Here is a 12,701-nt window from a genome sequence, read left to right on the forward strand (position 1 = left end):
GTAATAGCAAAGCCATCTCTAAGGACAGGAATTTCAGCTAAATAAAGGGTTTTGAATGGTGGACTTGTAAGTTCATCCAGCACTACATTGAGCTGCCAGCGAGAGACAAGGTCCTTTCTAGGGGGTCTTAACCTCCAAGTACCCTTCAAAAAACAGTCCCACCAAGAAGTGTGCTCCTGGGAAGACTAGGTCATTTTAAATATGGCAAGCCAAAATAACTGCCAGGTAAACCTTAAGTGTGGAAGAAGATTTCCCTTCATCAAACAGGTCCTGTAAAATTGCAGTATAGCCATGGGGCAAGTCGTGGTGTCCAGTGCACGCGACTGACACCACATCTGGAAGACACATTGGGAGTGGGCAGGTGCTGCCCTGGCATTCTGAAGGGTGACAATGACCATGCCAGATTACCTGAGGTTACTCAAATGTCTCCACTCAGGGGCCAGACCCAGAGCTGCAGAACTGTTGCGTCTGTTGGGTCTGGATGCCACAGAGTGCCCTGCGCTTGACTCAGCAGGCCGTACAGGAGCTGTGCCAGTGCCGTGGACCAGGTCCTCCTGGGCCACTTCGGGACTACTAAGAGCACCCAAGCCCGGTCTTTCCTGATCTTTTCCAAGTGTAGTCAGCGGTGGAATGGTGGAAAAGCATAGGGCAGAGTCTTGGGCCATCTGTGGGCCAGTGCGTCTATGCCGAGACGGTGACCGCTCTGCATTAGGGAATACCAGTGTGGACAATGGGTGGACTCCTGGGTCGCAAAGAGATGTATCTCCAAGCACCAGAACTGTCGCTCCCTATTAGGCTGGAAAGGGGGCGGATGGAAAGCCTCCAATTCCACAGACTGTTTAATGTGGAATGTCCAAATAGTTTTTGGCAAAAAAGCAGGATTGGAAGAAGCATAACCTTTGTCCTGGCCTCTGCAAAAATTAAGCAGGCTTTCGCAATCGAAAATGCTTGCATCTCACCCACCTGCTTAGTATAACTGCCATGGGACAGGTCATGGAACGGAACGGGTCGGTTACCCTCACTGATCTACTCTGTTCGCATTACCGCAGGTAGCAGTATACAGGGATGCCCACTTGTAGAAGCTTCTGGCTAAACCACACAGTATGTATGCATACAATACTGAGGGAAGCCTGCTTGTTAGAATGGTGCTGCAAGCTGGCACCAAGACGTCAAAGAGATACTGTGGAAGAGACTGCAAGCAGTGTCAACCAAAGCGCGTATCTTGGTCAACGCAGAACTGCTGAGCCCAGCAGCTGCACTGAAAACAGTAACAATGCAATTACGTTTCAAAAAACAATATTGTATAAAAAAACGCATTTTATTTTTTTACTTTTTTTTTTTTTTTTTTTTTTAACTCCAGCCGGAGCTAAGCAGCCTGTGAGGAGAGCACAAATCAGCCAGGTCAAATTGCTTGATCCCTGGGAAGGAGTGACAGAAGCCACCGGCTCCATGTGAGGCACAAGGCTGCTGGGGGACGTAACAAGCAACAGGCTGTGTGCAAAATTACGTGTGATTAGACAAACTAATAACAACATTAATAATTATCGCCTTAATAGTGTAATACACAATTAGCAATAATAAGCAGATAAAAGTAACAAGTATCTGTCTATGGCTCTCCCATCAGGTTCCGCTGAAAGGAAGAAATGATGACGAGATCTGTGTGTGAAGTCCCTATATGCCCTCGGGGGCTGGCATGTCTGCGTCACAGGCTCTGACAAGCAGCTTTGATATATTATTTAGGTTCTGGGTCTTTAGGAGATAAATAGGAGCTGTGTTACCGTCTCGCGTTTCAGGAAAATTAGCTTTGAAGTGATGTATCTGATTACTTTTGGCACTTTGCTTTGCTGATGTGACGGTATAGGAAGCTACTTCCTACATCTGAGACTGTCATATCGACACCATTGAAACTTATCACGTGTGAGGGGGGTAATTGAAATTTTGTGGTTACATTTTTTTTTTCTCCAGTGATGAGTGAACTCAGTGATCAGAGGCTAAAATAAACATTAGGAACAGCGTGATTTTTGTATTACAGTTACTGTACTTGACTTAACTTTGTTGTGTCTGGTTGAAGTGGTGTTGGAGACAAATGGCAGTTTAGCTAGTTTTTTAGCATTCTTCACAAATTGATCTACTTACATAGAATATATTTTTTCGATTATCTTATTTTTTGCAATCCCTGTATAACATTCTTTCTTACTTTATAATTTTATATTAGATCTCAATTCATTTGTCCACCGTCCCCAATTTCTAACGAAAAAAAAACCAGAATCCACTAGAATAACTATTTACTTTGTATAATTCAGTTTTATTCATAATTATATATTGTTCCTGTTCTACATTAAAAACCAAAAAATAAATACGATTTTGATTAGTACTTTTTTTTCTTCTCTCCCCATCCACCTGAACACTACCTCCACTGAGATTAACAGTGGTCAGGCCTGGGGTGAACATAACTGAGTTTACCCCAATTCACTTTTTTCAGTTGTTCCCCACAAATGTTATTGAAATGAAAAAGTTCAGGGGCTTATCTCTTCTAATGGGAATAGGGGATTCACCTAGAATTGATTTATTTTGGTCCACCATCCCAATCCATGCACCCCACTTTTCCCCTCTAGAAGGAGCCGGGAGAGTCCAGTTAATGTCAAGTTTTTTACATTACAACGAGAATGCTAAGGCTCTCCCAAGGGACCATCCTCAGTTTGACAGGATCTTCAAATTACAGCCACTTATAGTCCATCTGAAGCATACATTGTAAGAGATATTTACACCTGGCCAAAATGTATCAGTGGATAAGTCCTCCTGCTGTTCAAAGGGAGGATTCTCTTTAAGCACTACATTCCCATGAAGCTCTTGTTATGGGAATAAACTGTACAAACTCTGCGAGAGTTCCACTGAACGCTCATCGGTTCAGTGTACACAGGGAAGGACTCTCAGATTGAGCTACCTGGCTGCCCCCCATGCTTGCAGACAAGACAAAATTCAAAGGGATCTTGTTTTTCCCCCCTCCTAAATCGTATCTACCATATGTATGTTGATAGGGCCTTGTATACATCAAATACCTTGTGGTACAGTAAGACCCAACAGGAAGGGATTTCCACATCAATTGGTAGTGTGACGAAACCAGCAAAAAAAGATGTGTTCCTCCTCACTACCATCCACGGTAAGGCTACTGTAGCAGTTCCTGTGCAAGGTCAGAACACACACACAAGCCAAAGTGTGTCCTGGACTACACTAAATACATGGGGGGTGTGGATAGGTCAGGATAGGAAGACCATGGCATGGTACAAGAAGCTTGGCATGTACAGATTTCTTTGTACAACGCCACAGCACCAGAGAATCAGCTCACATTTCAGACCTCTGATCTCCAGCCTCGCGTTTGATACACAATAAATACCAGAGACTGAAAGATCAGAAACCGTGGCAAGGCTTAGCAAATGGCATTTTATTTTCAAACACTGCCAGTCTGGGAGAAAAGCCAAGCCACAAAAACTTGCACACAACTGTATCTCCAATTATAGATAATAATGATTAATGAAGTGTGCAACCTTGCCCAGCTTTTCCTCCTAGGATTTTCTAGAATTCCAGCACATTGAAAATAGTCCCAACTCTGCCGTTGGGCTGAGCCCATGCCTCTTTTATAGGTATTAAGTGACTCTGGCGCTTGTTGGTCAGTGTGGTGAAAGCAACCTTGTGAAAAAACTTTCAGTCAGTCACATTGAAGTGTGTGTCAAGTGTGCTGCAGCCGTCAGTGCTTCATAAAGTTTCAACCAAATTATCATGGCAGGTATTTTGTCCCACCAATGTTTATGAAATCACCCTATACAAAAAAAGTCAGTCATGTTCGTAGTTCACATAGGTTATTTAAAACATGCAAAAAGTAGTAATGCCAGTGTTAACATATGCCTTGTTTCCGCTGCCCAGGGCTAGCCAACAAAATTCTGCCATACAAGTTGTGTGGAATTGACAAATGTCCTATTATTCACAGCGCTTGGCTAAAAAGAGCAGTGGAAATGCAAGCTTCCCCACATTGCCCCCTAAGCCTGACCCTGAGTAGCCACACTCACAGTGGATGAAGGAGCAGTTTAGTTTGCATAGCCAATCAATGCTTAGCTTCTTTTTTATTTTTGGACTACTTTACATTGAAGGCTTACTCTACAAGCAGATCTCTAGCAAGGCAAAACAGCTTTATCAGGTAACAACAAATCAGAGCACAGCAGGGTCTATTCAATTGCCTTAATCTGTGGTAGACCCTTATATTGCTGTGCATAAGAAATGTAAGCTTGATGGTTTTAAAATGTGAAAACCTTGTACATTAGGCAGCAACGCTGTGACTTCCTCCCCCCATTCTAAACTTTCCTATGCTTGAATATTATTTTAAGTAGGTAAAATTCATTGCAGAGCGGTGGCCATGCTGCCTAAGATATGCACTAGGAATCTTGTATTGTGATTGGATGCACCGTGCTGTTCTACGATGGCCGAAGAGAACCCACAAATTCCAATACTGTGGATGTTAGAAGTACTGTAGTAGAGTATTATTGAACACTGGACCACGAAGAGTACTGAAGGCTGTTGAGACAATCAAGTGCTTTTACTCGTGAACCAAGTCAGCTTTAAACCCTGGACTCCAGTAGAGAAATACAACAAAAACCCAGTGTACCATTTAAAACCACTTATACTATTGCACACAGTCATTAGTGTGAAAAGAAAATGGTATGATACATGCAGGAGGCTTAACAGATGGTTGGCATTTTATTGTTATTGACTGGCGAATAAAAAAATAAAAAACACAATCAAGTTTTAAAAGCATTTTAATAACGTTGCACATATTTAGCAGAGAGGGTAAAAGTCTACAGGTGCAGTTGAATACATCAGAAAGCTAGGCCCTTCTGCTATACGATTACAGGCCCAGTCATTGCGAGGATTTCATTCCTAACATGTCATTTTTGATTGTGCAAGAAGATGAACAATTTCATTACAATAGTTACAGTGACAGAGAAATGCACACTATGTATCAAATAGCAAGATAATGTAGCAAAAATTATAACACGCAGTGCTATAAGCCAACAAGCAAGCAACCATTTCAGTAACATTACTTTTTTTTCCAGTAAATGCTTTTCCACTTAACATCAATGCTTTAAAGTGTTTATTATACATCTAGTTTGTTTTATACTTTGTACTAGAATTATTTGAAACACAGTATAATGCAACTAAAGAACAAATAAAAAAAAAAACACAAAAGAAGAATATGTTTAAAATTACAGTTTTAAAATTGTTTCAGTATACTAATCCTTCTTATATAACCATTCTTATTTTTTCACACGTGCTGCATAACACCCCAGCATGTGTGGTTAATAGACAACGCTAGGTTATAATGGTTTTGTATCCAAATGAATGCATGTTTATACTAGGTATAATTGGCAAAGATGATATACCTTCTTAAAGCCTATAATGGATGGAAGGTTTTTTTATTATTATTAGTCAGGACACAGCATAGCAACCTTAGTAAATGGAATTTAACAAGTGTTTTTGGAATTTTACAGTGGAAATTATATGTGCAGAATCAAAGGAAGTTTTTGAAAAGCACCGCTGCCTTGCATACCAACAGCAAAAGAATGTAGGTGGTTCCCAAGACAGCCTCACAAAATTGAGGAAATGTTTAAATATTTAGACCCTAAAAACTACATACAATTTTTCAAAAAATCAAAAAAAAAAAAAAAGAAAATAAATCTGGTCCTGTGTTTGTTTCTTTTAAAATAAATGCTGCCCAACGTACCTCACACCCTATGTCTTAAAATTAATTCATTTTTTTCTTTAAAAACTCTCCCTAAATTACATCTAAATCCAATTTTGAGGAACATTAGGCACAGAGTGTGATGTACTGGGTCTGAGCTTGCATGCTGGAATTTCACTGGAAATGGAAGAGAAGTGCAGTGTGTTACAAGGTGCCATGTTACTTCTTCTTGCCGAACAGGCTGAATCTCTTTTCCTTGTCCTTCTCCCTCTCCCTCTTGCCAGGGCTCGAGTCGCCTGTCACGGTGACACTAGCGGGCAGGGTCTGTGCACGGCTGGAGGCTGGAGTGCTCTGGCTGCTCTGGGACACCTCTGACTTATCCCAGGTGTTTGCTAATGAGATGGCCTGAATCCAGGTGTTCATTTCCTCCTGTTGAAAGAACATTTCAAATTTAGTTAGGGTGTGTGGGTTGGCCATACTGCTGTTGGTTACAGAGTTGCCTCCAACTGTAATGCCCTTCCAAATACTGTTGAAAACTGTGAAAGCTAATGTGGGCTGCATCTCAGCTAATTTATTTATTGATGTGTTTTATTGAACTAAAAGTAATTGAATTAATTTATTTGTGAAGTTTAAACCTTTTCCCTGTACAATGCAACCTACATTTGTTATTTTATTCCCAGAAGTCACATTTAGAAAACAAGATTTAGCTCAATGGGTTTTACAAAATAGATTGAAAACCACTTCCCTGCATCAATTATGTTAGGGATAAACAATGACAAGTTTGAATCGGCAAAAATAATTCACTGGTTTTCAAGTGCTGTTAGACACAAGAAACTGGGGATTGAACACTTTGAGTTGTTGATGCCACTTAAAACATTTCTTCCTAATTGATACTTGTTTGATTATGAGATTCAATTGATTGTTAATTTGGTAATTGGATTTGGTTTTATGGTCCAGAGTTAAAATGTTTGTCTCACATTGTGGGAATGTTGTCATGAGTTCCTCAGAGTTTGAGTTTGAATTCCACTTACACAGACAACATGTTTGACGTAAATGAAGAGAGTCGTGAGAACTACGTTTTAGATGTACAAAGATGTGAAAGTGGCATTAAAACAATAAAATGCTAAAAACAAAAAGGAATGTGAACCAGCAACGGAAAGTAAGGTTATTGATCGTTTTGCCAAACATAAAACAGATGAAGACCTAAATATCATTGCCAGCGATCGGTTTTCGAGAAGTACTCAGGCAAAATGTAAAGTGGGCTTTAAGCTTGTTTGAACAATGGTTAAAACGAAAGAAATGCAAAAGCTGAGTTTGTTCCTGAACCTGTCCAGAAGAAATGTGAAATAAAAATTAGAAGGGGAAATGTTTACGTGGAAGTGAATTTGTAATTATGAAACTTTTTTTTTTTTTTAACATTGTTAAAATGTATTTTCTTTAACAATAAAAAATGCTAAACTAAGCCTTTTTCTAAGTGTTACGTTTGAAATGTGTAATACTATAACTAATTGTTGAAATGATTGTTGTGTAATAAAATGGTATTTCACTTTTCCGTTGAACTGTCCTGGCTGGTTTCGTTGACGAATCAACAGTTCTCTGGATTTGTAGAATAAAATGCGGATTCGTTAAAATCAACAATATATTTGCTGCACACTCCTCTTCTGTTCAAAGCCACACAGCCACTTTTAGTTAGAAGATTTGTATTATTCAATCAATTAAAAGATGAAAGGGTGATGTCACAGAAATGTTTCAACAACAGATAAAAAAAGTAATTACAGAATCATCTCAATTTACATAGTTGTTATATTTACTGACTTGAGTATTAGAACAACTGACAAACCATCAGGGATTTAATGCAGTAAGATGGAAAGATTCTGCCAGGTATTTATACTTCCTAAATACTCTGCAGTTTCACTATTCACCAAGTATATACAATATGACAAGCATTACAAATGATTTACTGCGATTGTAATACAATTACATTCACTTATTATATCTTATCCTATAATAATGATAAACTTACATCGTCTTTGGCTTGGAAGAGGTACTCATTGCCATCAGTTATTCTGAAAAAAAAGAATACAAAACAATTAAATTGTAAGATCAGAATTATAATGATGAAGACATTTTATAAAGAGCAACTACAGCTCAATGAGGTCTGAACCTGGACAATGACTAGGGGTAATAACTTTTTTTTTTTTTAATTTTTTTTTTTTTACATTCCTTAATGTTAACTGTATCTCTGAATTTAAACTGGTTAAAACATTTTAAAAAAAAAAGAAAAAAAATCACCATTAATGTTAACAGTTGTCTATAGAACTGTGACAAATTACTGTGAAACACAACCCATGTTCCCTGGCAACTTGCATTCAGACTGCCACTGACCAGTTACTGTACAGAAAGTTGCACTGAAATATTTTACTTTAATTTCCGTTTTCTTTTTTTGTAAAACTATTTCAAAATACATCAATTCGGTAGTTAAGGTTTAAACGTTAGCATGAAAGAGCTTTCTATTTCTAAAGTGATTTACCGTAACTTAAAGACATGTTTCTTCTTCTTGTAGTCTATGGCCACCTCGCAGACGGCCTCTTTCAAGCTGACTGGAATCTCGTTGTGGTATGGAATGCCTTGACTGGCGTTCTTAGAATCTTTATAGAAGCCCATTTCTTGGTTGTTTATCACACAATAAACATTGTGCCAGGATCTATAAAAAAAAAAATCATTTTTAGAATGATTTCAAGCAATATTTAAATAAAAATGATTCTTCTTTTTGTTCAGATGAAGAAATGTTTTGATGCCCCTTATTTTTTTAGATTCATAATTAAACCTTCCTTCTGTACATACTGGCTTCTCAGTGATAAGTTACATTACAGCTGTGGTTCACTTGCATTTTCCCTACTAGATTATTGAATACTTGCAACTTTTAAACCACACACTTTTTTTTGCATCTTGACAGAACCACTTGTTTTTTTGGGGGTGGGTGGCACGGCTCAGAGTTAAGCTATATTGATTGACATACACTTTGTTCATATTTACAGCAGAATTTGATTGAGAAGACAAAATTAGAAGAGCACAATAGCTACTGTGGCTCTACAACATAGGCTGCTTTATTCAAGTAATCCACATGACTGTGAACCTATACAGTTCTGCTGTTTAAATCACTGCCATCATACCCATGTTCATATAGTTTATAAGCACACACACACACACATTTCTGCCATCATATAAAGCAGTTAAACAGGGTCCCGAGTGAATAGTGCTGTAGTGCTGATTAAATTTAGGTGAATATTTACCTGCTGGATGCCTTCTTATTGTGTCCCTCCCACTCGTGCTTGCGATGCAGCACCCCTTCCATCTGAGTAGAGGTTGTATCTTGTGGTTTAGCTGGCAGTGTGGCTGCCTGAATAGAACCCCTGGCTTTGCGGTTCGATAATGGGGAGGGAGTCGGGCTGGGCTCTTTCGAGCTGGTCCTTTGCTCTGCTACTCCGTTCACGATTTCACCTGCATCAACAGCATCTGTCGCCTAAAGTGGAGACCAAAGAAACGTTAGCATCCAGAAAAAGGATCGAGCTGCACCAAACACGCACACCATTTCATTTGACAGGATCATGCTCAATTGGGTCAGAGGCTGTGTATTCACATTTTGTGTATGTCAAAAAAATAATAACAATTAACATAATACAAGTGTCTGAGAAGAGACAATTACTGAAGGATATGTGCATATGTCTGAATTGTATTTACGCACAGACAAACACACATGCCCTTTTCTATTCTCTTAATAGACATCACTGCGGATCAAACATTTCAAATATTGTATCATTTTTAGCGGTTTGCTAACCAGCAGACCAAAGGCAATAAGGTACTTCAGGGGCTGGTTTGCCATTAAACGTGATCACACTCATAGTAATCCACCTATGCAACCCCTTTAGAACATCAGGTAGCCAATCAAAAAGCATCCTGCAGCCAACCTGTTTAATAATAATTCATAGCACTATGGCTGGTAACAAATTGAGGAGGAGGAGACCCCCCCCCAAAAACAAACAAACCAACAAACAAACAAATACAAACAAGGTACAATATGAATCTAAAATGCTGCCATTACACCAGCCTCGAATTGTTAAATCTGTGATTTATTTAACAATTCCACCTTCTTCCCAACAAGAAGCAAATCACTCGGGCTGAACTCCAGAAATGGGGTGCCCCACTATTACTCATGGGGTTCCTCGGTTCTGTGGTTCAAAGATTCAGATTCAGATCTTTTTGCACCAGTGCAAAATCCACACATTTTATTTCATAAAAAAATAAAAAATAAAAAATAAAACAGTTTTAGTAAAGAAAAAAATGTGCAAATTTCGTACAGGAGAGAAACTGAATGTAAATCTGAATATAAAATGCATTAGTCTTGTTGTAAATTCACATGGATGCTCGAGTCGTTATCCACGAAAAAACACCAACAAAAAACAAAACAAAAAAACAACACACACACACAACACCCAGAGTGCACCACACATCAATACCACCACCAGTTAAGTCCTGGATTGAAACAGGAGGGAAGGGAGCAGAGGGGGGGAAGCAAATGTTAATTTACTAAAGTGCTTGTCAAAAGACTGCATTATTTTTATTATTAATAAACAGTTGGGAAATTAAATTTTCTGTTAAAGTGTTTAATGAAGACACCACACCCACTCAAGTCTAAACACAGCTAATTACCCCAGTACACAGATAGAACCAAGGCCACGCCCATCGCTTGCTTTGTAGATCATGTTGCTTGCTGCTGCACTGTGATCGATTGTGCATAGAGAGCAGCCCAATTTTCACACAGCTCTGACTGGTCAAGCTGGAGAAGTCTTCCGAAGCCACTTCTCCAATAAGCATTTAAAACTGGAATCCTCATGGCTTTGGCCTCAGGAAAGAAAATCTTGGGTTCCACATTTTCCAGTTGTCATTACATTTCGGGAATTATAGTATTTGGGAGCAGCAAGGTTATGCTAGCTAACCCATATAGGGGCCAGCAAGTAACAAAAGCTTAGTGCAGCTAATGGTCTAGTTGGATTATTAACCAACTACACTTGCTTTAAACAGACAAGCACATTCTGGTCAGTGGCAGACTACTTTTTATATATAGTATATGTGGAAGACCACTAAAGCAGCTGCTACAGAAACATCTTTAAAAAGCAGCGTTAATGAAAACTGTGGTCCGTTAAAACAAAACGTTTTCAGACCTGTCAACTCTGAAATCTCAACTCTAGAAACTGCCAAGGACCCATTTGCTTCCTTTTTCACATTTTAAATAACAGAGTTCAAACTGTAGCATTATAACAGCTTTCTTTTCTTTAAAAGACAAAATATCACACTGATGCTTTTTTTTTTTTTTTTTGGCAAAGCTGCTAAAAGTTGACAGATCTGGTATTTGACCTTGTGACATTCAGTATTAGTTTCAATTATAAATGCTAAGAAATACAGTATTTATTTTGTCATTTTTTTAAATGTTTTTTTTTTTTGTTTTAAAGTTGAGGGTCTAAATTAAAACTATACAGTTAAACCCAGTTGAGCTCATAAATGCCTAAATTGAATGGCAGATGCCAGCATTTGCCAAAATTAATTAAATGAATATATTGTACCCCACATGCAAACTGGCGCTCATGATTAAAAATAAAGCCTGATACACTAATGCTAGCCTGATGCTTATCCCTAGTATATGCTGCTGGTAGCAAGTAATACAGCTCAGACTTCATTACTGCAGGGATTAACAATGTTAGGTATGAACAGAGTAGCATTAAAACAAAACAAAGTTATGGACATAAATAAAGAAATATCCCTTTAAAATTATAAACATGCCGAAAGCATGCAAAACAATAGGATTTAACACTAACGAAGCACAAATGTTATGCAAGTAATACAAGTACAACAAAACAAATGGGACATACATTTGAAATTATTTCTTGTTTATTTCTGTGCAAGTTAGTTATATTTTGTTGGATTTTAAATGTTATTTTTTTGTATAATTCAAGTGTGTCTACATGCAACAAAACATGGTGACATGAAAGGAAAAAAAGCACACATTCACAGCAGAGTGCACAAAGTAACAGTAAAATGGAGCCAAAACAAAATGGAATTGATGCCATGTATTACAGAGACTAGACCAGAAAAAAACAGCTTTATAATTCTGATGGGAATTCCAGGTGATACGAATGGGCAATATGGGATAGGTCAAATAAAAATGATTTAAAATCTAATTATATAAAATAAACAAAACAAGGTTTTTGTTGCCAGAATATTTTGTAGGTCTCAGTGCAATCAAAAATAGGAATCTAGTAACAGCTTTTTTTCTGAAGTACTACATTATTAAAATGTATTTTCCACAGAATTGTTTATAATAAATTCATATGACAATCAAGTTTTGGAAAATACTGAAAACTGTATAGCAAAAAAGACAAACAAAAAAGATAGGGTTTAAAGTGGTAAATGTATGACTTGCAGGAAGTCTTACACCATTCAAGACATAAGCTCTTATTGGTCACATACTAACCTTTGTACCCCTACAGAAGTCCATATACAGTCACCACACATCACCACACAAATAAACACAACTAACTGTAGGCTCATTTAGTCTACACACAAAGACTAAATCAGTGTGAGCTCAATTGAATACATTACTGGTTAACAACTACATAATTTCATCGAGATATTATATATATATATATATATATTATATATATATATATATATATATATATATATATATATATATATATATATATATATATATATATATATATATATATATATATATATCCCTACCATTATTAGAGATGAAAATGGGGTTTTCTCTGTTGTAGATTAGCCGTCTGACATGTAAAGAAAGGCTAGTGCAACGAATGAGAATTAAAGCACAATATAAGTAGCCCTATCGACTTGTAGAAAGCCATTTCGTTTGTAACAGAAAATATTTAAAAAAGAGTTTTTTTTG

The 12,701-nt window shown here is 37.7% G+C and overlaps 1 protein-coding gene across 6 annotated transcripts in view; it reads right to left on the minus strand.

Annotated features, from left to right (window-relative positions):
- Positions 1 to 4,790: 4,790 nt before the first annotated feature.
- The window catches only part of LOC117403121 (spectrin beta chain, non-erythrocytic 1), a 106,003-nt gene continuing 98,092 nt past the window's right edge, over positions 4,791 to 12,701 (minus strand). For all 6 annotated transcript variants that reach the window (XM_034005133.3, XM_059024483.1, XM_034005134.3 and 3 more), the window contains 4 exons: positions 9,025 to 9,254; positions 8,262 to 8,435; positions 7,755 to 7,797; positions 4,791 to 6,160 (listed from right to left, as the gene is read on the minus strand). In XM_034005133.3, coding sequence (XP_033861024.3) covers positions 5,951 to 6,160; positions 7,755 to 7,797; positions 8,262 to 8,435; positions 9,025 to 9,254 — 657 coding nt within the window. In that variant the 3' untranslated portion in view covers positions 4,791 to 5,950. The remainder of the gene's footprint in view (positions 6,161 to 7,754; positions 7,798 to 8,261; positions 8,436 to 9,024; positions 9,255 to 12,701) is intronic.

This window comes from Acipenser ruthenus, chromosome 5, assembly GCF_902713425.1.
Source record: "Acipenser ruthenus chromosome 5, fAciRut3.2 maternal haplotype, whole genome shotgun sequence".
NCBI lineage: Eukaryota > Metazoa > Chordata > Actinopteri > Acipenseriformes > Acipenseridae > Acipenser > Acipenser ruthenus.